Below are 25,602 nucleotides of genomic sequence, written 5' to 3' on the forward strand. Positions count from 1 at the left end.
AAATTTTAAGTAACACATAACTTGTGGTATAATGGTTTGATCATTGGACTATACCTCTGGAGACCACGGTTTGGATCTTAGCTCGACCTTGTAAACACACAGTGTGGCCTTGGGCAAATCACACTTTCTCATCCTCAGAAGATAACAATGGCAAACCCCTTCTGAAGAAACTCACCAAGAAAACTCTGTGATTGGTTTACCCTAGGGTCACCATAAGTTGGAAATGACTTGAAGGCACCTAACAACAACAACAACCTAATTAATGTTAGAGGTAACAGATTAAAATCCTGATTTCTAATATTTATCATTATCAAATCAATTTTGAAACCTAATGGAGCCAACGCCAGGCCCAGGGCTTAGGTCATGGAGCCTGGAGGCTCCAACCCAGGTGCTGAGCCTGGGGCCGGGAGGCTCTGAGACTGAAGCCTGGCTCCAGCTCCTTTCAGCTGTTGGACGTTCCAGCCTCCACCCCTGGAGTGAAGGAAGGATAGAAGGAAGGAAGAATGGACAGAAGGAAAGAAAGGGTGAGGAGGAGCAAAGGGGAGAGAAGAAAGAAGGATGGAGGGAAAGAAAGGAGGGAAGGATGGATGGAAGGAAGAGGGAGGGAGGCAGTCCAGTTGTCCCCAATGATGGCGTGGCTGCATGTATGCTGCCATTGGGGAGAATGTGGGCTTCCATCCCATCCATGGATGCTCAGAACTACAAATCTGTGGATAAGGAGGGCCCACTATATTTGTAATCTCTTTATCTTTTGCAGTAAGGAAAAAAGAAATGCATTCTGCTTCCTCAAATTGCTCTTGTATTCTAATGTTTCTTCAACTGTTTCTAATAATTTTAGGCCATTTATCTGACCAGGAGATGGTTTGTAATTTTGTTAGGCAGTGTCACAAATCCATTGATTACCTTCTGCACAAAAACCAATCTGGTACTGTACTTGCAGATACAGTCCGCCTTGGCTTACGCGGGGAATCTGTTCCGGACCCCCCTGCGTAAGCCAAATACCACACATGCTCAAGCCCCATTTAAGTGAATGGGGCTCGTGCATGTGGCGGTGCAGTGGCACACATGTGCCATGGGTGTGCACCCCATTCATCCAAATAGGATGCCTGCCCCACCCGCTCCTGTGCGGCTTTCAGCGTATGCTAAAAGCTGTGTATAGCACGCCTGCGTATGACGCGGGTGCACTGTACTATCGTAATGGGGAAATCTGACGCTATCCTGACACTTAGCAGCCCAGCCTTTACTGACAGGAACGTCATGAAACAGTATTATTTTTGCTATCCCCCCATTAGCTAGTGAAGAATACCTGATCTTAATACCTGAAATATTAAGGGTCTGTCATTTTGTTTGCTTTTCTTTCCAAAATCAAGAGAAGATTGAAAGCTGTGCCCCAGCATCATACACATGCTTCTAACATGTTACATGGATTTATGAGACACTTGTCCAAAAGCAATGAATTAATGTTCTCTGAATAGAACAGATACTTGTGTAAGTCTTGAATGAAGCAAAATACTGTGTACTGCACTAATGCACCCATTCAAACTATAGATCATATGAAGTATTTGATTACCTCAGAGGACCAAAACAACAGTTCAGGAATAGGTGTCTCATTGTATTAAACGAGTGATGCTAATGTTGCTTGCACTAATGTATTTGGACAAATAATAATTCAGAAATATGTATAGTGAAAAGTATGGTAGACCTGTCAGAGTATTCCTACTGGTCAGAGTTAAGGAAGCCTCCCAAGAAGATTGCATTGGGCTGACATTTTTATAGAAAATGTTACTATCATTAAAAGTTTCATAGAAGATTCTGTTTTATTCATTATGAGAGCAGGAGGGAAAAGGAAGGTATCTTGTTTGAGGAAAGAACAAATGCTTTGCACTTGAAACAGAAATCTCTACTTCTCAATTCTGTCCAATCCAAAAACAAGGCTGAGAAGAAAGTTAAAACCTGAAGGAAGATGGTTTTAACCAAGACTAGACTTGGACTTTAGAGCCAAGGGTGTTATTTTGGAGGCTTGATAGTAGAGTTAAATGTGGAGTTAACCTGTATGGTTAACCTGATGGTATCTTGAACTATACTACTTGGAAGTAGTGACTTACATAATCAAATCTTCCCCCATATGAAGAAGCCTCTCCGTGTAAAGAACTTGATATGAAGACAGGTTCTGGTATCTATTGTGATTCTGAGCTCTTGCTTTTCCTCTTCCCTTTTGTTTATAATCTTAAATTTGGGATTTAGCAGGGTATTCAAATCGTTACTACTGTAGGAGTATGGAGAAAAGGCCATATGTTTTTTTTGTAAAAGTTGACTGAGCAGATAATGGTACTGGCACTAATTGTGGTCTCAGAATCACGGGTGCACTTCTTCATGTCTTCCAACTAGGTAAATATTGAAGCAGAGATAGTTTCATACCATCTAATAATAAAGTCAACTGGCATTCTAGCCTCTAGTTGATAGTCTTTATGAATGTGGCAAGCTATAAGCACCCTATTTCTAACAACAACAGCAACAGATAAAATCAGTAGTGGCTGGGAATTTTCCCCACCATTTGTGGGCTTCAAGTTATATTTGTCATTCCAACTGCCTAGCACAGTGATGGTGAACCTTTTCTGGACCAAGTGCCCCAACTCAAAGTTTTTCTGGCACCAGGAGCGGAACTTCCACCCTCTGGGGGCAGGACTTCCAGAGTGGGACTTCTCCCTCCTTGCCTTTCCCAGCCTCCAGCTGATTCTGGAGGCCGGGAAAGGTTTGGCAGGAGGAGGAACAGGCACATACGCCTGTTCTACCTTCTCTCTGCTGGGTGCCAGGCCAAATGGCATTGCATGCCATCTCTGGCACGCAAGTCATCAGGTCACCATCATGGGTCTAGCAGAATTCTCTATGACATGTATTGTAAGTAGCTTTACAGTAGTTTAACCACTCATTTAAAAACAGCAAAATATTTAGAATTTTTCATGGGTTGTAATTCAGTCTTTGATACCATTATATTGTGACCTGTTTAAAAAGATTCTAGTTCACTATTTGAACTGGCCCTATTTATTCCCAGAGCAGCCTCATCCACTGTCTTCTATTTTCAATCTACCCCATTCATTTCATTTCATATTGCCCTGTTCCCACCCTCTCAATCTGGCAATCAGATAGTCTTTAAATGGCATGCACATTAAGAAGATATTAGAGTGAAAACTGGTGGTTGGGTTCAAAGAATGATATTTTTTGCTCTTTTGGTAAGAATATAACAAGAAAAACTAAATAAGCTAGTAGGGAACCAAGCTGAGTGTGTGTGTGTTCATGTGTACTTGGTCTAAGATAGGTCTTCTCAGTTGGGATTATTTTAAATAACTTTGATTTTTTTTTCATATGAATATCCACAGTTTTGCAAAGTCCTGTGTTTTGCACCCACAAGCATGTAGCATTTATTGCTTACCTGTGTCTGAAGAGTTTTAATTCCCTCAGGAAAACTGATTCCTCTGGTTTGTACATTATTCTCCCTGTCTCCCATTTAGCATGTTACTTTTCTGGCAGTAGAATACACAGCACTTAGCAGCTGGTTTGTGAAACCATCAGTCAGGAAATTGTATGATAAATAAGGGGTAGCCAGGTTTAGTGGCACTTTATTCTGCTTCAGCAGTTTTAGCTTGACTTTGGAAAAACCATCATGGGCTATTTTGTCAAGTATTGCAACAGGAGATTGCTATTGTGCAGCAACTTATTACACATACTACTTGAGTTATGATGTCCCACATCTGTATTGCTCATGTGTATATAATAAACTCTAAACTGGATAATTATGGTGGATTTTATGTGAGGTAGAGGTGTAAGTAGACAGCTCTGTTACAATGATGGAATACTTTGCTATCCTTCCTCCCCCACCCCCACATCATTGGAATTTGGAAAAAGGTGAAACCAAGATGCAGTGAAAAATTTAATGTAAGAGGACTCTGAAAATATGTGTTTGAAAATACATAATCAAATTTGTTTAGGAGTAGGATTACAATGCTTAAATTGCATGTAATACCTAAGTACGCTGTATATGCCTATGACAACTTGCAGACTGGTTCACAGACTGCACTTCTTTGTAAAAATGATTGCGAAGCCAAGATATGGATCCTAACATGTGGTAATCATGTAGGTTTTTACTTTGCCCTTTCTTTCCTTTTCCTCCTTAGAAGTCAAAGAATGGTGAGCCAAAAGGGCTTTTGTATTTGACAACAATTCACAGGTGCTACATGTAGGAGCTCCATAATATGTGAAGTAGCTCTAATTAGAATTAGAATATTGTATGTCTAATGTTTACACAACTTCATCTGTGTAAATAAAGATGATCGGAAAACATATATGAAATAGCACTGCAAGGATCTCCTCCTACAGAGTCCCTTGGCATGGGATTTCTAAGACTCTTGTGTGTGTTTGTGTTTTTAATATCTATCCCACAAAGTTATTTTCATTTGCTAAACAGATCCAAGAAGTTTGTGCACTTATAACATGTTATATTACAGAATGATGTAAAAATAATTAAATAGACTGAACCCAAATGAAATATGGCTCCACTGAGCTTAAAAAATATCAAGACAGACTATTTGTGCCACCATCAATCAGAGACCTAGTTGGAGCCTGGGTGATTAGGACTGAGATTTTATAGACATCTAGTTTTACGACTTGGATTTTAAGGAGAACCTCTCACAGAGAACTTTACAGTTTAGTTTTATTTAGTTCACTGCTAAGAATAGGAGAATAGAAATTCTACCCTACAAATGGGAGACACTGTTCCTAAAAAGATGAGTTCAACATAATCTTTTAGTAGAAAGAAAGAATAATTCAAACCTGTGGTACAACCAACAAGAAGTCCTCTAACAATCAATCAGTCAATAAATAAATGGTGGATTATTTCAGTTCCAGAATTGTGTATACATAACCTACACAGACCTGTGGAAGACCTACCTTATAAAATCCTACATATTTATCTGTCTATGTATGCCAGTATTGTCTATACTGACTGGCAGGCAGCAGCTCCACAGGGTCTCAGGCAGAGGATGTTCACATTACACTAGCTGAAACCTTCTGCCAGAAGATGCCAGGAACTCTATCTAGAATCTTCTGCAAAACATGTGCTCCCATCACTGGATAGTGACTGTTCCGCATAAGCTAAACCTTAGTAGACACATTTCTTACTTTATCAGGTGTATAATAGAGAACATGTGTCCAGAATAGGATTGAGTGTGTTTTATTGAAGGTCTAGTCAGTGTTAAGGGATTTGTCTTTTGTCTGAAATGGCTTTGTCCCTGGGTGTACTTACTTATTTCTAAAGGAATAAATCAACAAAGTAGGAATAGGACTGGCAGCATTATTTTTGGGTAGTTGCGAAATATCTTTCTTAGGATATTTTTCCTCTATAGAAACCAACACTAAAAGCTGTTTAATATGCCTGTTTTTGAAATATGATCTTGGCAGTGTAGGGCTCCAGCAGTTGGTCTTGGAGGAGATGAACACAAACAGTCTTTTATGAGGTATCACAGTGTTTATGGCCAGTGCTTTCAAGTGGAGAATCCAAATGCAAATTTTTAAGTAAAATTGGGTAATGACTCAATATGTGAGGACTTCTTTATGGTTGAAATACAGATCTCATATCCCCCTGGAGTATCCGGGGTACTCTATAGATGGTTGCATATCCTTGAAATATTTTAAGGTTAGGTAGTTTATGAACTGAAGTATCTTGCCTGTTTTCATTTTTTGATTTATTTTTTTTTAATTCTTCTTTATACATTCTTTTTTGAATTCAAACCCTAAACTTTGAAGCTAGTAATTGATGTAAAATGCTGCACATTTATCTAAATGTCTGTCAACCTCAGGTTCCTGTGAGTCTGTGTAATTATGCTAAGTAAGTCTCCTGGAAGTTGCTGAGGGCTGATACTGATTTGCAGGAAGCTTTCCCATATAGATCACATAGGGGGTTCAAGGCCCATATATTTATGTTCAAAGGAGAGGGCACAAGCAGAAATGCTAGTGCTATGCATTGTTATTGCAAGTAGTATTTTGTCATTTCAGTCAGCAGTCTACTGTGGTTCTCCAACTTGTGGGATCAACTTAAGCTTCATCGGCAAAGTGATAAAGGCAGAACTGGCCCTTAAAATGCATTTTGATGCCATCTGTGAGTTTAGGTTAAGACTCTGATCTGATAAAAGTGAACTGTGTGAACCTAGATGAATACTCTACTCATCAGTACCTACCTAAGAAGCATATTTCTTATATATGATCATATGGAGATGAGTTCCTCATGTGCTGAATAGGTTCTGTCTTTTCCTTTCCTTTTCCTTATCTTTCTTAAATCAGCTCAGTTGTAACAGAATTTTATACATCAATAATTTTTCAATTAATTGTACAGTATCAGGACTGATTGTTGTGTTTTGCATGCATTTTGTAGGCCCTAACGTTTTTGCACCTTATAGGCTACAACATGCAATGCTAGTACCAGCTGAAAACTCAGTTCATCAATAATACTGTACGGGAGAAGGGGGGAAACGTTCCTAGATTTGCATAGTTTTTTATCACCAAGGCAAATTTTTAAATTAATACCTCTTAGGCCTGACATAGACAGGCCAAATAAAGTGGCTTCTGGCTGCTTCGGGGACATGGCGTTTATACTATGCACACCCCAGGAGCGGCCCAAAGCTTCTCTGAGAATGGCTAAAGTGGCCTGAAGCCATTGGTAAACAGAGTGGATTAAATCCACTCCTGCTGGGAGCCCATTAGGAACGCAGCAGCAAGCCCACTTCAGGAGTAGGCCTTCTGGTCGCCATGGTCCCAGACCAATTGGGGACCAATCATATCTGGAACAGCCAGAGGCCACTCCAAGCTGCCCATCTGATTTGCCTCTTAGAAACCGAAGGTCTAAATTGTGGGTGGGCAACAGCTGGGGGTGAAGAAACAACATTGATCTTCCAGAGGACCATGGAGATATGAACCCTCTCCTACACCCTCACTGCTACAACTTTTTAAATTGTTTTAGTTGGCAAATACCCCCAAACCTTTGGCCCTTTTTGGCCCATTTCAAGCCCAAGAATGACATTTGCCTGTCAGTGGCATTACCAGCCTAGGTGTCACCCTGTGCAGGGGTGGGGCTTCTAGGAACATGGGTCTTTTTGGGGCATGGCCTTCTCCCGAGGTGGATGCACCGCGCGAGCTGCCTCGGGAAAAAGACTTGCCAGCTGGTTGGGACCTAAAGAGAGGCCACAGTGGCAAGGCCTTCTCCTGAGGCGGAAGACGTGCCGCGCAGCTCCTCTGCCTTCGGGAGAAGGCCTTGCCAGCCGGTTGGGCCCTAAAGAGAGGCCGCAGCAGCAAGGTCTTCTCCCGAGACAGAGGAGCCGTGTGGCATGTCCTCCGCCTTGGGAGAAGGCCTTGCCAGCCAGTTGGGCCCCGAGGCAGAGGATGCATTGTGTGAGCTGCCTCAGGAGAAGGCCTTGCCAGCCGGTTGGGTCCTAAAGAGAGGCCGTGGTGGCAAGGCCTTCTCCCGAGGTGGAGGAGCCACGCGGCACGTCCTCCACCTCGGTAGAAGGCCTTGCTGCCGCGGCCTCTCTTTAGGACCCAACTGGCTGGCAAGGCCTTTTTTTTCTGGCATATAAAATGACCCCGACTTTGGGGAAGATTTTCCTGGGCTAAAATGTTGTCTTATACGCTGGAAAATTCGGTGATTTCTTTGCTTCCTGCACTGCCACAGAGTAGGCTTTCAAATAGGTTCTAGCCTGTGTTTGGTCAGATTCATGTGGAGTCTTCTGCCAATGTCACTCTAGTCTCTATCTCACTTGCTTAACCACCACTAGCTCTTTGGAAAACCATGGGACTGGTTTTGCTCCATTCTGTAAGAGCTCAGGAACAATTGTGCCCAGCAGCACGAGTAGGACCAGATACCACTTGGGACAGACCCATGGTTGTCATTATGGCCATGAAGTCCTGGGCCACTCCTGAAAGGGCAGTCTCAGCATGGATATTGAAATATCATTCTTTAATTCTGTTGACTGTCATATATACTGATCTTCATATTTCACAGTTCCTGGAATTTTGAGTGAGTAAATCATTGTCTTAAAAAGCATTTCTCTTATTGCAAAGGAGAAAATTTTAATTGAGGGCTCCTCTCCACATCCATCCCCCATTTTTGATCCCCCCCCCCCCCCCGGCAAAATAATTATTCCTTGAGAGGTGTGTTGGATGAAGTTCTCTCTGATTTTTGGTTGCATTTTTTTTAGTAGGGACCATCACATCTCCAAATAAAAGAAACAAATGACATTTGTTTCCCCATCCCCTCCCCAATTAATTCAATGTTTCCCCACTCCATCCCCCACCCCCCAATTAATTAACTCATTGAATTTGCTGAAGCTTCTGGGAAATTGTGAAACACTAAGTTCAGTGACGTCACATCCCACTATTACATTTCTTCAACTGAACTCAACTTGGGATACATACAGTCATGTAGCAGGCATGGATTCCTCTGTATCCTCTGGTTAGGCCCTTGGTTTTGATGCTGTTTGTACTGGAAAAACTCTTCTGAATGATCTTGGGGACCACTTCAAAGCATATTCTAACTGACCATTATTCCTGTGTCCTCTGGATTGTGGGATGATAGTCACCGTTCTACATTTAACTATATTTGAAGCACTGAAGCTGTCAGCTTTTTCAAAATTTCATGCAGAAACAATACTGCATAATTTAATGACAATTCTGGCTTCCTATATGGTCTGGAAAGTTTAACAAACTCAGCCAAGGCAAGGCTGAGCTGGCTGGCTGAAGGCCGTGCCTGCTGGAAGATGACCGTCACTGCTGAGGCAAGGTCTTCCTTAGGCCGGAGCAGCCTTCTTCTGGCTGGAGTGGCCTTCTTCTGGCCAGCACAGCCGTTTTCCCAGCTGGTGCAGCCTTGCTCCTGCCGAGGCAAGACTGTGCCGGCTGGCCAAAGGCCACTCCGGTTGGAAGAAGGCCGCTCCGGCTCAAGGAAAGCCTTGCCTCGGCCGGAGCGTTCTTCTTCCAGCCTGCGTGGCCTTGCCTCGGCAGGAGCAAGGCTGTGATAGCTGGGGAAACTATTGTGCCAGCTGAAGGAAGGCCACACCAACTGGAGGAAGGCTGCTCCAGCCGAGCCAAGACCTTCTTTAGACCGGTGTGGCCTTGCTCCAGTAGGTGCAGCCTTCATCTGGCTGGCACAGGCATTTTCCCGGCCAATGCGGCATTGTTCCTGCCAAGGCAAGGCCAAGCTGGACAAAGGCCATGCCGGCTGGAAGAAGTCCACGCCGGCTGAGTCAAGATCTTCTTCCAATCAGCGCGGCCTTGCACTGGCTGGTGTGGCCTTGCTGGGTTGGCGCAGCCTTCCTTCGGCTGGTGGGGCCATTTCCCCAGACAGTATGGCCGTGCTCCTGCCAAGGCAAGGCCATGCCAGCATGAAGAAGCCCGTGCCAGCTGAGGCCTTGCCTCAGGCAGGTAAGGAAGGAGGGAGGGAGGGGTTGTCCCTTGGCTTGCCATTTGCGAATAGTCGAAACCGCAAATGGCAAGTCCATGGATACGAGGGACGACTGTATTTCAAAGTATGTATGGACTTGATATTTTCACAAGTTTGCACCCTTAGAATATTAACTCCTTCCTTTCTTTTCCCCTTCACATCAATGGGGTGAGCAAATCCTCATTTATTTCTTGCTTTCTTTAGTTGCTCCTTTCTTTCCTACTTTTGTATTTGCTCCTAAAACATTCTGCTGCTCTGGTCACATCTCATCTGTGTTCTCCAGTCCTGGGATGTGGGTATGTGCTTCTTGATTGTAGGATCATTTTCAGCTCTGTGATTCTACTATCCATTGCCAGAATAGTGATTTGGGACTTCCGTAAGACACTCTATCTTCTTGAAGTATATAACTTGTTATTCTGTGATATACTCAACATCAACAGCTGTGATATGATAACATTAACCTTGAAGAAACAAACAAGACAAAAACAAAGTTTATAGTTTGTTTATAACTGCTGATAGGAATATGTGAATGGTGATAGCTGAATTCCAGGAGCAAATAATAGTAGGATTTAAACATGCTAAAATATCTGTGTCCCTCCTCATATTTACATAATGTATTCAAGATCTATAACTTTGTTTCCCACTGAATTTATTAATTTTTTAAACACAGCATATACACAAATATGTATAAAGTTCCTTAACATTAGAGCTCCAGGTTGTCTTGCTCTTACAACTGTAGCTGTTGAAGTATTACTCTGCAGTTTTGGTTTTGTTGAATAGTCATCTTCATGATTTACATTATTATACTATATTTTACTAGTGTTTATTAAGATTTCCTTCTTTTGTAACCTTTAAAAACATGTTTTAATAAAAATAAATAAATGGGTGTGCTTATGAAAGGCTAGCTAATCCCTTTGATCTGACACTTCACATATGCATGCTGTAATTATTTATTAAAGACTTCTTTATGTAATTTTCCATTAAAGCGATGAAAAGAGAATATTAAAATTAAGACATGAATATTCATGCATGCCAAGGCAAATTGGATGAACCAAACTCTATCTCTTGTACACTTCACTTGGACTCATGTAAATGAAAAGTACTTTGGCCTTTGTGGAATGCTGTCCTTGTCATGTGCTTCTTCATGCTTACTCATAGGATTATGTACCTTCTGCCCTTCTGCAGTAGCACCAAAAAGGAACAAAAAAGAAGTTCAAAATTTGGCATGGGAGCAGTATTCACCTTTCTGAGAATTTTAGCATCTAGCTCTGATGGGAGAAAACCATACCTTAGTACAGCAAATTTTTGCTTGCGGGAAGTTCCAGACTCAATCTCTATTATTTCCAGAATAAAAAAATGATTTGGTATCTGGTGATATGAAAGATACATTTCTGCTTGTGACAGTCCATCAAAGGCCCAAAACGGACAGGCCTAAAGAAGCAGCTTCTGGCCGCTTCAGGAACATGTCTCCCAAAGTGGCTGGAAGCCACTCTGAAGCCACACCAAGGCTGCAGGAGCTGGACGTTTCAAGATTGAATTAAAGCTGCATTTGCTAGTCGCCTGTTTGGGACCATGGCGTTGGCCCAGAGCAGCCTGTGGACTCTTCTTCCAGACTATCTGCCTCAGTCCAAAGTAGACAGAACTGGTCGAGATAGTCACTTGTCTGACCTGAGTCTATTCCCAGGATAGATTTGAGATGGTATGGACAATGTCTGACCACTGAATATGCTTTCGAGGGGCAAAGTGCTCCCATAGTGCCCCCAGGGGCAAAATGCCCCCATAGTTCTTTGTCCTTCATTTGATGATATAGAATAGTTTAAAAGCATGGAATGTATTACAGCAGGCACTTGGTATTTGCAGGGGTTTAGTACCAGCCTCCCCCCTCCCCCCATGGATACCAAAATTGGTGGATGCTCAAGTCCCATAAACTACAGTGGCATAGTAAAATGGTGTATATAAAATAAGAGGAAATATGGAAATGTGTGCAACCCCCAACATCCATATAAACATGGAATGTAACATTTTGTTTCCCTGGTGCAGAACTTTATTTTATTTTATTAGTAGTGTAAGATATACAGATAAGGCTGCTTGATAGATTTATTCCGCTAAGATTTACAATAACATGATTTTGAAATCATGTTTCTTTTTTTTTTCAGATCCACCTCACCTTTTCCCAGCATTCCATCCTCCTGTACCAATTGATGCAAGACATCATGAGGGACGTTATCATTATGAACCATCTCCTATTCCTCCGTTACATGTGTAAGTATGAATATTTGCAGCACATAACAGCAATATATTAAACACCATAGAATAAATGTGGGGATCAGACTTAATTAATGTTAGTGCATTAACTTGACATGTTTTGAAACTTTGTACTGAAAACAGTATGAGATTTTACTCCAATATCCCTGCAGATGGGAAAAATCACAGGAGCTCATGCCCATACTAGTCAATGGGCAGTGATGTATGGCACATGCCACCATTGACTAATATAGGATGGGACGATGTGAAGGAGTTCCAGTATGTGGGTGGCTGGTCCACTGAAATGGAGGCCAACTGAGACTGATAGTTTCAGATTCAGAAAACGTGGCTTTATAAACCATGACACTGGCACCACATGTTGTTCTTCCTCTCTACTTCCTTTCTTTTGCATGCTGGTTTTATTGCAGAGATCCTGGTTTATTTTAAGCCACAGTGCCCTATACCATCCCAAAACAGGCAACTCCAGTTGAACATTTGTTGATAAATTAGGAAAGTAATCCAGCAGACATAATGGACATAAATAGGCAGGATTCCAGGCAAAGTAAGGCCCAAGAGATGGTTTTTAGATGACAGGAAACATCATTAATGCTAATAAGGTTTCATTTCAAGATGCTTAAATTTGCTTCAGACCCTTATTTCAAATCCTGGTTAAAATTTTAGGTGTAGCATGTTACACCTTTGATTTTTTTCTTGCCTAAGAATATTCTATGAAATTCATAGGGTAGCCATAAGTTGACAGGCAACTTGAAGTTGCGTGCACGCGCGCGCATGCACACACACGCACACGCACACACACACATATATAACAATGTAACCTGTTTAGCTATGCAAAGGAAGGGAGCGGGACGAATTTGTGTATGAGGTAGGAGTGAAGTAGGGAGTGGCTCTTCCCAATTCTGCCTGTTGATTTGCAAACTGTAGAGTTTAATGAAAGTTTTATTATACCCTTTGAGAAATTATTTTGCACAAAAATGAGGGCAAGATTTACCATATGTACTTGTCTATAAGTCTAAAAATGTATGCCCCAAAATTGACCCCCAAATCCCAGGTCAAATTATTTATGGGTCAGTATGGTAATGTGATAGCAGCTATTTCTGATTTCCCCATGGAGTGGAAAGAGAGTTTCTTTCTCTCTTGAGCCAAGCAGAAAGAGTCCTGGGTGATTGATTGCCGTTAAACAGAGTCCCTCTACCTCCCTGCCGCCCCTGTCTGGGAAGTGAAGAGTGCAACCAAAGTTGAAATGCTGAAACAAAAAGCCTCAACTAGAGACCTTCTTGCTTTGTGTACAAATATACACACTGAAAGAGCCTCCAAATTTTACCCTCGACCTATCCATGGGTCATGGCAAAATCCATAATTTTGTTCCCAAAACCTGCCCTCGACTTATACATGAGGTTGACTTATAGTCAAGTACAGTGGGCCCTTGTTATCCGCTGGGGTTTGGTTCCAGGACCCCCTGTGGATAACAAAATCCTTGGATGCTCAAGATCCCTTAAATATAATGGGGAAGCAAAATGATGTTCCATATATAAAATGGAAAACAAGGTTTGCTATTTGGAATTTATACTTTTTTTGGAATATTTTTAAGCCGTGGATGCTTGAGTCCTTGGATGAAAAAATCAGTGGATAAGGAGGGCTGACTATATATACAGTACTCTAGGAATGGATGGTGTTTGTCTGTGGATTTGCTGAAGCAAAATGGTATCATGCCTTAATGGTTGGTCTGCCTTATAACAGCTAGCTAGCAACTATTGCCTATATATTTTGTTGATATTTATTTTGTGAGTTGTCCATCTAAACACTCTAAATTAAATAGTACTAACCCTGTGAAATACTAATAGAAAACAAGGACTTGTTAGTCTCCCTCCTTTTTTTTTACCCCTTTTCCGTTTTTTGGGTTAAGTTTGGAATGTTATTGCTGCTAAAAACATCAAAAGCTTTTTACAAGTGATTCCTATGAAAAGCAATAGAAATTTTGGTAGATTTTCATAGATTCTGATGGCTGCATGCATATATATCCATATATCCAATCTCTTGATTGATGGCATTGTAACCCAAACTAAATATCAAACGTGATGGAGCACGCAGTTAACACTAAGATAAAGGAAAGTACTCGTGATACCATGTGCTGGAAAGAGAAAAAAAGCTTTGTGCAGAATTAAACATTGCCTTATTGTAGATGGAGAGAGGTGTGCCAATACATTGGAAGTGTGTGTGTGTGTTTATGTGAAAATATTTTATATCATGGACTGTAATATTCAGAAGAACTACTGTAATACTTGCAAACCCACAAAGCAGGTTTAGTCCTTTACTAAAAGGCTTGATAGATACATTTAATCATCTCTAATAATCCCTCACTCACGGTGCAGAAATAAAAGAAGAAAAGCACAAGTAATACATTGAAGAATAATGCTAGTTGTTTAGATGGCAGATTGCTTCTCCATGGCTATTAGTTACAGCTGTGTAATTACATATATGCTGGAGTAAAAAAAATGAAGTTGTTTTAAAACAACTCCTCCTCCGTGAGAAGAATTAATTGATATTAGCAATCCTAACTACATACCCAAGTTACACACACAATTTTTTACCAGCAGTTATTTTGGATCAGTCTCTTATTAGCTAAATTGTAATTTCAGAAGAAATTGGCCTGAAGGCTAGCAATAAATCTGTGTTCCAGTCTTCCATCAGCATTAAAAAAACACACACAAAAAAAACCCTTCTCTGTTTATTTATTGGGCAGGGGGAAGAAGAGTAGACTTCCAAGAATCTGCGATTTATTTTTCCATTGAGGTTACTTGCCTCAGTTATTATTTGCATTGTATTCAGTTGTGCATGAAAATTTCGTTGAATAGTCTGAATTAAACTGGCTTAAAAGGGACCTTTTAAAAGATACCTAGTACAGTCATTACTGAGGATTATATGTAAATCCATCATGAGAATAATGGTATTCACAACTAGTTGGGAAAAAAAGATCTGTGAGTTGCTGTGCATTTTTCATAGCCTTTTTGGGAACACCCCCAGATGTGTGGCAAAATATTTGGCTATATGTATGCACACTGGTAGAGCTAGTCAGAAGGAAAAAAGAGAGCACTTTTTAATGGAGGTTTGTGTTTGGAAGAGCTACATAGAGGTGAGTAGCTGTTTAGACTGTTAGTCTGTTTTAATTACTAGAAAGTGATGACTAGATATGTTTTTAAATACAGAAGGTCCAAGCACTGTACAGCCAATGTTAGGTTTCTTGAATCTGACAGGAGACATATGGGGAATAGAAGGCCACCAGGCTGCATAAAAGCCAGTATCCATATAGACCACATTTATTTCAGAAATAAGATATATTGAGTTCACTGGGACTTACTCCAATACTGCTGTGCTATAATGGTAAATGTCTTAAGCTTGGGTATTCTTGCTAGATCACATTCCTCTGTAAAAAGTATCCAGGAATATTTAAGACCTTTTACTAGGTTAGATTATTATGGAGTAAATATATTTAATATTGTTTATCAAAATAAGTTCTTTATATATAAGTGCTTTAAAGAGAAGGTCTCAAACTCTTTAATATGCAGGGAGGCCCAAAACAGCTGGAGGGCCAGTGTTCTAGTAGATTACCACACTACACTCTTATAGTGCTGCTATTCCACTTTAACTGCCCTGGCTGCCTCCTCTTGCATTCTGGGATTTGCAGTTTGAGGATGGGCATTTAGAATTCTCAGCCACAGGGCTCTTAGCCCTCACTGAACTACAAATCTCAGAATGCAACAGGAGACAGCCAGAGCAGTAAAACTGGAATAGCAGCACTATAAGAACGTAGTGCGGTAATCTACCTACTGGATACAATAGTAGAAAATGGCAGTTGGAGGGAGGATACTGTCAACTAGAGCTGCATCCTGACATAAGCGAAGGTATAGACTTCTGCTTCCTCTCTGTCTGTGAAGGTATCAACAATTGCACTTGATAGCTGGAGGATTTTCTTAAATACATGTTTAGAAACATTGTCCTGCAAATCTTCAAAGGTAATCTTAGACAAGCAACAGTGGGGAACATGTGGCCCTTAATTAATGGTAGAAGATGATGGAAACTGCAGGCAGTCCTATATGGAAAATCACATATTCCCTATTTCTCTTAGAATCTTAACCTCAATATATTAGCCTTTAGATAAAAAATGCTTTGGTTTTTTGTGGGTTTTTGTTTTTTTTAGATGATGAATAAATGTAGTGGAGTTTCTTATCAATTTCAGGTGTGTTTGCATTCTGTGGTAGGAGCTTAAAATGTCCCATGACATTTCAATTCATCTTACCTCTATCTAATTTAAACCTTAATTTGGGTGGCATGCAGATATTATCAAACAGGTTTTTGACATCTAATTTGCTGCCTGAATACAGCCCGGGTCCATCCCTGCTTCCAGGAGCACTCTGGCGACCATTTTCTCAAGCCGGAAAACTCCCAGATCCGAAAAGAGACAGGAGTTGCTGCTCTGGAAGCAAGAATGGACCCAGGTGGTATTCAGGTGGCAAATCAGGTGGCAAAAGGTTTAATCTGGATAGATATAAACCGAATGAAAACGCCATGGGATAAGCTCCATCGTCTCTGACTATATGTTGCTAATTGCTGCATCAGTAGTAGAAATCAAAGACAGCTGTGTTAGTTTGGAAGATCAGTGTGTAAAGGGATCTCATAGCACCTTTGAGACTTACTGAAAGAAAAAGGCTGGTATCATGAAGTTTTGTAGACTTGAGTCTACTTCCTCAGATGCATCAATTATTTAGTTGTGTGCATGCCTGGAACATTATGGACCCAACCACACAGTTAGCAAGGGCCCAAAACACACGGGCCAAAAGAAGCAGATTCTGGCCGCTTTGGATGTATGGTGTTTACATGACGCACACCCCCAAAGTGGGTGGAAGCTGCTGCAAGCTGCGTCAAGGCCTCCAAAGACAGCCTGAAGAGGCCACTAAAAGGAGCCACTTAAATCCAGCTCTTGGCAGCAGCTGTCTTGGAACCACGGTGGCAGCCCACTTTGGGAGTGTCCCGTATGATTGCTGCGGTCCCAACCCAACCGTGGCCTCTGGCCACTTCTTCCAGGTTGTCTGCTTTGCCCCAAGGAAACATTTCTTATATTTCATCTGCGGTATCGCTATTTTGCCAAGGAAGATGTTCTTCTATTTCATTTGCAACATATCTAGTGAGTAATCAGGTAGTGTGTATGTATTGGTGCATGTGAACTGGGCCTGGGATAGAGACAAGAGTCCAAAAGAAGGGCGTTATTCCATTTGCTTCTAGCAGCACCTCTGAGAGTTGTTTAACTTTGGGAAGATAGAATATTGCTGGTTAACATTTTAATACTTTCTCATTTCTTATCATGAAGAAAAAGAAAGGAAAATGGTGGGTGTCAGCAGTGGGTTGGAGAATTTGCATTTAGATAATGAAACTAGATTTTTCTGCAACTTGGCAATTAGTTTGCTTGGCAAACATGGCAGAGCAGGAGGTTAGACAAACAAGTCTTGATAGGTTTTGTTACTATAACTTCTTTGTGTGAGCCTCATGCCCATTTTGTCACAGGCCCAAGGAAACCCATCTTCCTTCCCTTGAATTGTTAGTTGAAACTGAAATAAAGAATGCATCTTTTTTAGAACTTAACTGCATTAGCACTTTTGCAGATTCAAAACATCATGTATATGAAATGAAAGCTGCATGCAACAAGGATTATTCATAATAGATCTTCTCAATGAGAAAGATAAATGATATCTTATAAAGTTACTTTAATTACTTAAGGGAGGAAATTCTTTACCCTGTTTTACTCTGGAGCAAAATTACATACATGGGAGTCAGAAACTCTTCAACATAAATGTTCAGCTTGATGATGGAATTGCTGTCAGATGCAGTAGTGTACTCTAAGACAAGCAGCCACTGCTATAATTATGCTATCATATCCTATCATTAAAGATTCCATGGAAAAAAGGGTTTATAAATTACTCCTCTTCTTAGATAAACCACCCCATATTAAGGCATCAACAATATGGTACAGAATTAAATTAGAATCTCATAAAATGAAATATGTTCTGTATTAGCTGTTTGACACTTAATTTGCCTCCAAATGAGTAGAGGAAATCACAAATTAACCCGCCTTTGTTTTTCCAACCATAGATTATTAGGTGTTAGAACAACTGCAATTACAGCCTGATAATAATCCCCCCAACCTTATGAATATGTACTGAAATGTGTCACTTTGAGTTAATGAAACCTGTTTGTTAGGACTTGTTTAGATTTCTTAGCATTTTTCTTGTGCATCTTCAGCTTCCAGTTTAGCATGAAGGAGCATAAAGTTTAAACTGTTTTTTTAGTAGCAGTGTTTAGAGGACATCATGTGCATGTTGCTTCCTAAAAAGTCACATTTCTGTATTTAAAGGGATATAATTAAAATAGCTTGTTTTGTTATGTCTTATTGAAAACATTTCTATTTTGCTTTTTTGTGTGCTTCTGGCAGATCACAGCAACACATGTAGTTCCCTAAAAATAATAGCTATGAAACCATTCTAAAAACATTATATACTGTAAAACGAAGAGAGCAGCCCAAATACACATATGTATTATTCCTCTTCAAAAGTAAGACCAGCCAAGTTGCATGCTTAGAAAAACAAGTAGGGTTTAATGATGGGGTAATCCAGTCCAACCATGGGTGCAGCCACGAGATCTGGAAGTTTCTCAAAAGCAAGGGTTGAAAATCTATCGCCCTGCCTCTCATGAACTACTGTTCGCGTCATACTTAATCATTAGCCATGCTGGCTAGGGCTAACAAAAACTCAATCAAGTTTAGTTACATCTAGAAGGCCTAAGGTTCCCCAGCCTTGCCTAGGACTCAACAGAGCATTGTTTCCCCAGTTCCTCATATGCAGTCTGATTCTGTGCATGTTAACTGAGAAGTACACCTCAATGTGTTACATCCACATATGTGGACATAGGATTGTCACCATAAATATATTTGGATGCATGTGCAAGCAGCCAATAGAGTATTTATGGCCATTGAGAGGCAATGAGAATGCTATGCACCTCCCATATTTTCATTCAGCTCTCCCTCTGAACAGTCTGAAACTGTTCAGACTTGGATGTTCATAGCATAGATAGTGTGGTGGAGAGGGCAATCTGGAGGTATGAAAAATGGCACTTATTGCCCATTACTTATTGTGGTTTGGATTGTTGGCTAAACATACCTCAAGTGCAGATATGAAAAAGAAGAGGGCTTGGAAGTTGATTTCCCCCCCAAAAATTACAATTCCCAATAGCATCACCCCCTCCACCTAGCATGGTCCCCAAAGTAACTGTTACAGGTTTTGAAGACAAGAGCTATAGAGAGTCCCACGTGCCGCCTTCATATGTGTTTATTACGCCTGAGCTTTCTTTCTCCACCTAAAACCTAGCAAGTATTATTGTTAGCTGGGACCTGGGAGGGCATTCCATAAACTTGAGGTTACACTGTAATAATCTTGCTTCCTTTCCTTTAAAATAAATGATTTAAACTTAATTAGGATTACATATAAATGAATGGTTTAGTAGTGGGCTCAGGGGGAAGACCAGTGAAGCAAATCTAAAAAGAAGTGTGTGCATGCTGTGTGCTTTATTTTATGCACCTCACTCAGTTTTGCACTTTTTCAAAACTGTATCAGTGTTCAGTTTCTTCAGCCATTGTACTTCTAATTTATCCCCAAGTAAATTGTTTTTGAGAGCCAACATGGTGTAGTAGTTTAAGTGTTGTACTAGGACTCTGGGAGACCCAGGTTCAAATCCTCACTCAGCCCACTGGGTTAACTAGGATAAGCCACACCCAGCCACAGAGGAAGGCAAGGGCAAATTGCCTTTGAACAAATCATGTGAAAAATACCCCATGATACGTTTGCCTTAGGGTAGCCATAAGTCAGAAATGACTTGAAGGCATACAGCAACAACAAATTCTTCTTCTGTTAGTGTAAGTAACTGTCACTAACCAAGTGGTGTTTGAATATACATGAAATATTTGAATAACTAAAATAATGTAATATTTTAAGCTGCTGTGGTTTTGGACACTCAAAGAACAAATTATGTGCATGTTATAGATTACCTCTGGCAGTAGTCAATTTGTGGAAAATAGTTTTCAGTAAAATGTATAAATGTAAAGCAAACTACCTGTATCTGCTGGTCCATGGAGTTTCATTCATCACAACCTTGCTTTCTACAAAAAAAATTCTATATGTAATCTGATATACATGGTTGTTTACAATGGCAGTGAATATTGGGTTTGCAGAGAATAAATATTCCTTATATAGGTACTTTAGCATAAGAATAATAAACCATCCAAATTTTTAGCACCACATCAATTGTTTAATGCTCTGTAATGTACTATTCCAAGTACAGGAAAATGAAATCTTAGCCTTCTTCTTGTTTCAGTCCATACTGCAAATATAGTGATTTTGTAAACAGCTGAATCATTTTCTTCTTCATGTCTATGAATCACACAAACGGGTTATCCTGTACCTACACAGTGCATTTTTGGAACCTTCAAGAGCTGTTACATTCTGGTGGTAGTCCTGCCTTCAACAGCCTATCAGCTTGCTTCCCACTTAATGTCCCAGTTCCTTTTTGTCTGCCACAGCAGCAACAGCATCTCAGGAACACTTGAGAGTTTAATTTTCCTGTCAGACTTTGATTTTTGTGTTTGACCTGGTTACTGAGGGCCGATTATCAGTACCATCTTTCACTCTGTGCAGAGGAAACTGAAGAAAGTAATAAAGAGAAGTACTATTGAACCAATGTTGTTCTCTCGAATCTGCATTGAGTATTCACTACTTCATTGTGTTTAAGAATGGATGTTGAATCTCATCCTCAAACCTTAAGACATTAACTTTACATCCACACTGCCTCTAATGAATGACTGTGAATGGTTGCTATACTGGACCTGAAGGAGATGTATTTTACATCACAAGAAGTCTCTTTTGCTCCATTGGAAAGACTGTGTCCTGTCCTTCAATGTATGCGAACCCCCATATGTGTACACAAAGTCATTACCATGCTTTGCCAGCCATAAATTATTTTCTTTCCATGGTAGATGATTGGTCACTTGGCTCTATAATATGCGAGCAAAAATTTTCAGTTGTTTCTGCACTAGGCTGTTCCACAAATATCTGGAGTTCAGCATCGATCATGAGGAATCCCTCCTCTGTTCTTCTCAGTCATAATATTAATTGACATGGTCCTCAGGCTGAAGTTGTCATAAGGAACTTTCAGTATACAGTATCTTGCTCTGGTGTCAGTGATGCAATTTTTGGTCATTACCGATATGCCACTACATGGTAGGTGCAAATTCTGTGGGTGGTCATAGGATGAAAGAGACTTCCAACATTGATGATTTTGAGTTTGACAGTTTGGAGTCCTTTCAGTCTTGTGATGAGATAGACCTAATAATTATAGATAGCTACATTATGATCTTTTACCTGAATCAACAGGTGGATGCATAACCAAATACCCCTCTCTGTCTCTTGATAAAGTTGTGGGATTGATCCATCCCATAAGGCATCCTGACATGTTCCATCCACCTTTCTGAAATAGAAAGCACTCTTGCACATGTCAGGAACTGAACACCTGTGTGCCCCATCACAGGGGGAAATTGCCCATGAACACTCTTTAGAACACCTTCCAGAAATAAGCTGGGACAATGATGAACTTGTTTGTGTCACTTCGTGACAAGAAGTTTGTGCTTTTATGCTCAAGAGCCCTGGAAGAATGGACAATCTGATCATGTCCTGTTTTGCTGGAGAGGTTACATATTGTATGCTTTGCCACTGTTTCTGTCATGTTGTCAGTGTATTGACTACAATTTGAAGGAACAGGAACATGTACATTTTAATCATGTAGAATGGCAAAGTGATTGCAGCTATCTCTGTCTTGCATAATTCCAGAAGTTATTATTGGAGATCCCTTCCAAACCCCAGCCTGTTCGTGTTCTCAGTTGACAGGGTGAGCTATCTAGACCTTTACTCAATCAAGTCAATACTGTGAAAGTTCTTTCTCTGATTTCCCTTGCAGTCTCTCTTAGCCATATCATTGTTGAGCTCAGAGGATGTTCACTTACTGCTCTTATGTCAGTAAGTGGGTTGAGTTCTCAGAATGCTTTGGGCTTCAGAGGATCTCTCCAAGAAAGCTACTGTCACTTATGTGTTGGACCTTTTGGTGACCTTATCTAGTTGTTGTCCCTGTCTTAAGTTAAGTGTCTCTTTGCATATCATGGCATTTCTGATGACTTGGTGAGCCTTCTTATTTATAGAATCCATGGGTCAGGCAGTTTTTGAAATGTTATAGGGTTTTACACCATCCTGGATTGGGTGCGTTTCTTTTAATGGCCCAAGGAATGCTTGAAGGCAAAAGCTTCTTCTCCTTTCAGATTTCTTTTAGTGGTCCAAGAAACACTTAAAGGCAATAGCTTCTTCTGTCGTCAGATCATGCACCTGGTGGGTAGCATTTCTGTTAGTGATCACCATTGCCAGCAGAACTGCGAAGCTGTATGCTTTGCAAGGGGATCAACCTCACCCTTTTTAGGCCAGATATTTCCTTCTTGGTGATGATCATGTCTCCTATCCATCTCAAACAGGACATTTTCTCTTCCAGTATTCTTGCATACAGCCTGGCTGTTCATTGGGTGCTAATTTCCAGAGTTATTTTCTCCTTCACTCTCCTACCAAGTAGGAACAAGCTGAATCTATGCAGTATCTCTATAAGTGGATCGCAGCAACTATCTGTTCAAGCAGGAAAACAAGAGCAGCTTAAACCAAAAGGCTTTGAGTATCCTGGTTTAGGGTGCTATTGATACCTTTGATTTTTGGGATGCTATTTATATCACATTGAAAATTTCCAAAATAAAATTAGCTTGTGCTTTATAGATTACAGCAAAGCCTTTGACTACATAAATCCTGAAAGGCTATGGAGTGCCCTTAAAGACATGGGAGTGCCAACATATCTGATAGTCCTGGTGAAAAATCCACACTTAGAAGAGATCACTGTCAAAACAGAACACTGAGAAACAGAATGGTTCCCAATTGGCAAAGGGGCAGACAAGGCTACATCTTATTACCCTACCTGTTTAACTTATATGCAGAACATACTGTAAGGAAAGCAGGCTTGGGCGGGTTACAGACCGCCATAAGGGACGTCCTTAGGATGTCCCATTTTGAAAAAGGGGCGCCTCTTCCAGATGCCCCTAACCCTATCACGGACAGAGTCTGTGACAAATGGCAGCGGCTGTTCCACACGGCCGCTGCCATATTGACGTAGTGGACGCTGTGCGTCCGCACGTCACGCCCCGGAAGTGACACTGCGAGTGCGTGACTAGTGCCTTGTGGCGTCTTTTCCAGGGCCCAGGAAGGAGCGCGATTTCCGCCCTCCTTCCTCGGAGCGTCCGGGAGCCGCGCAGTTTAAAGGCTGCGGTTCCCAGACACTGCAAGCGGAGGCAGAGCCAGACCGCCGCTTCTCAGCGGTATGTAACCCGCCCTTGACACAGAAGAAAGAGGAGTGAAAAAAGGAGGAAGGAATATTAACAATCTAAGATATACAGACAACACGATAATACAGTACTAGCAGGAAACCTCCCAGACCTAGAACAACTACTAAGATCAAAGGCAGGTCTATTGTTGAACATAAAGAAAACAAAAGTAATGAGAATGGAGAATCTAGACAAATTCAACCTAGACAATGAAGAAATAGAAATGGGAAAAGAGTTCTCATACCTGGGATCAAACACTGAAAGAAACAGGGACTGCAGTCAGGAAATCAGAAGAAGGTTAAGAATGGGGAGAGTGGCTATGAAAGAACTAGAAAAGATCCTAAAATGCAAAGATATATAACTGAGCACAAAAGCCAGAATCATACAAGCCATTGTTTTCCCTATTACCATGTATTGATGTGCGAACTGGACAATAAAGGAAGACAATAGGAGGAAAATCAGTTCATTTGATATGTGCTGGAGAAGAGTGCTCAGGATCCCGTGGACAGCCAAAAAGACAAACAAATGAGTCCTGGATCAGATCAACCCAGAAATCTCCTTAGAAGCCAAGGTGACAAAAATGAGGCTGTGCTACATCGGACACATCATGAGAAGGCACGACTCATTGGCAAAAAAATAATTGCAGGAAAGGTGAACAGAAGAAGAAAGAGGAGAAGGCCACATGCTAGATGGATGGACTTTATTAGGGAGGTAACCGCTGTGGATTTGCAGGAACTAAGCAGAGCAGTGGAGGACAGGAGTCTTGGAGATAGATGTCTCATCCACAGGGTCACCATAGGTCAAGGTTGACTCAAGGGCAGTTAACAAGAACAAAAAATTATAGCTTAAAGGCAACCCCAGTTTATAGCAGTTCCATGGGAAATTAGATTTGATTGCCCCTTAATGGGACCTGATAAGGTTTTTAAAGGGGAAAGTTTGTTTTGATACTTGGGAGATGAGAGGAATTCAGCTGATCAGATGCTTGAGTCAGAGGATCTGACACATAGGGAATGGTAATTGATCTGTAGAGTGCCAGGATGGTGTCGAGGTTTGAGTATTGGACTATGATGCCTGGAGACCAGGGTTCGATATCCAATTCAGCCATGGAAACCCACTGGATGACCTTGGGCAAATCACATTTCTCAGCCTCAGAGGAAGGCAAAAGCCTAGGGCAAATCCACTCTGAATAAACCTTGCAAAGAAAACCCCGTGACAGATTCACTTTAGGGTCCCCATAGGTTGGAAGAATATTGAGGGCACACACAAGGAGTTTGATTTCCTGAGTAATCTCCTGAAAGGTGAACTCTATCTTATAGTAGAAAATACAGCCCACCCTCTCTAGTTGCTGATTTTGACCATCCGCGGATGGCAAGCTGTCATTGACGTGGTGCTGGAAGCAGAGGAAGATAAAGCGGTGGTGGTCACATGATGCCAGATGCCTGCCCTCCCACTGGTGAGAGCCAGGAAGGAGGAAGAAGAGTCGAGAGGTAGAGGCAGCGGAGGAGGAAGAGAAAGTGGTGGCCTCATGCCTCCAGCCGTTTGCCTGCCATTGGTGAGAGGAGGGAGGGAGAAGAGACAGAAGGAGGCAGTGGCAACAGCAGTGGTCCCAAGCTGCCCACCGGCGAGAGCCGGGAAGGAGAAAGAGAAGGAGGAGGAAGAGGCAGGAGGAAAAAGAAGAGGAAGCAGCAATAACAACCCCATGCCTCCAGCTGCTTCCTGTTGCCGGTGAGAGGAGGGAGTGTGGGCTGAGGACAAGGGGGAAGTGGTGGTGATTTCCTGTCACCTGCCACAGGTGAGAGAGGAAGGAAGGCATCCCCGAGTGAGGGCCGGTGAAGTCTCATTGTCCCCAGTGGTGGCGCAGCTGCATGGCTACACCACCATTGGGGACAATGAGACTTGAGCATCCACAAAGGGGTCCGGAACTGATTCCCCGCAGATACTGAGGGTCAACTGTAATTCTCTGGAATCTGGGATCAATAAAGAAACTCTCCTGTTAAATTTCAGTGCAGATTTTAGTAAGGACTTGTAAAATCCTGTATAAAATAGGGTAGTGAGACTTCCTTGGATGAGTAGATTGTTGACAGTAAAGAGAAGTGAGAAGTTGTGCACTGTGCTACTGATGGACTCACATTTTACATACAGTTTGTATATGCATAAAAATTTATAACAGAAATCCTGTATCAGTGCAGTTCTTCATCCTAAAGCATGCATGGCTTTTAGATAATGACCATTAACAGTCATTACTGTGGCCAGTTATTAACTTTTCTACAATGGATTTAACTGCATTTTTCACACTAACGGAATCTTATTTTTTCATTTATTCATTGACAGTCCTAGACCAATATGGAGACTTTCA

At 41.3% G+C, this 25,602-nt stretch overlaps 1 protein-coding gene across 1 annotated transcript in view; it reads left to right on the forward strand.

The window, feature by feature from the left end:
- The window catches only part of GLI3 (GLI family zinc finger 3), a 282,260-nt gene that overhangs the window by 143,744 nt on the left and 112,914 nt on the right, over window positions 1-25,602 (forward strand). The window contains exon 5 of the mRNA XM_089532565.1: window positions 11,638-11,743. Within this exon, the coding sequence (XP_089388691.1) occupies window positions 11,638-11,743 (106 nt within the window). The remainder of the gene's footprint in view (window positions 1-11,637; window positions 11,744-25,602) is intronic.

This window comes from Sceloporus occidentalis, unplaced genomic scaffold (assembly GCF_023333645.1).
Source record: "Sceloporus occidentalis isolate IW3139 unplaced genomic scaffold, rSceOcc1.0.p SCAF_7, whole genome shotgun sequence".
Taxonomy (NCBI): domain Eukaryota; kingdom Metazoa; phylum Chordata; class Lepidosauria; order Squamata; family Phrynosomatidae; genus Sceloporus; species Sceloporus occidentalis.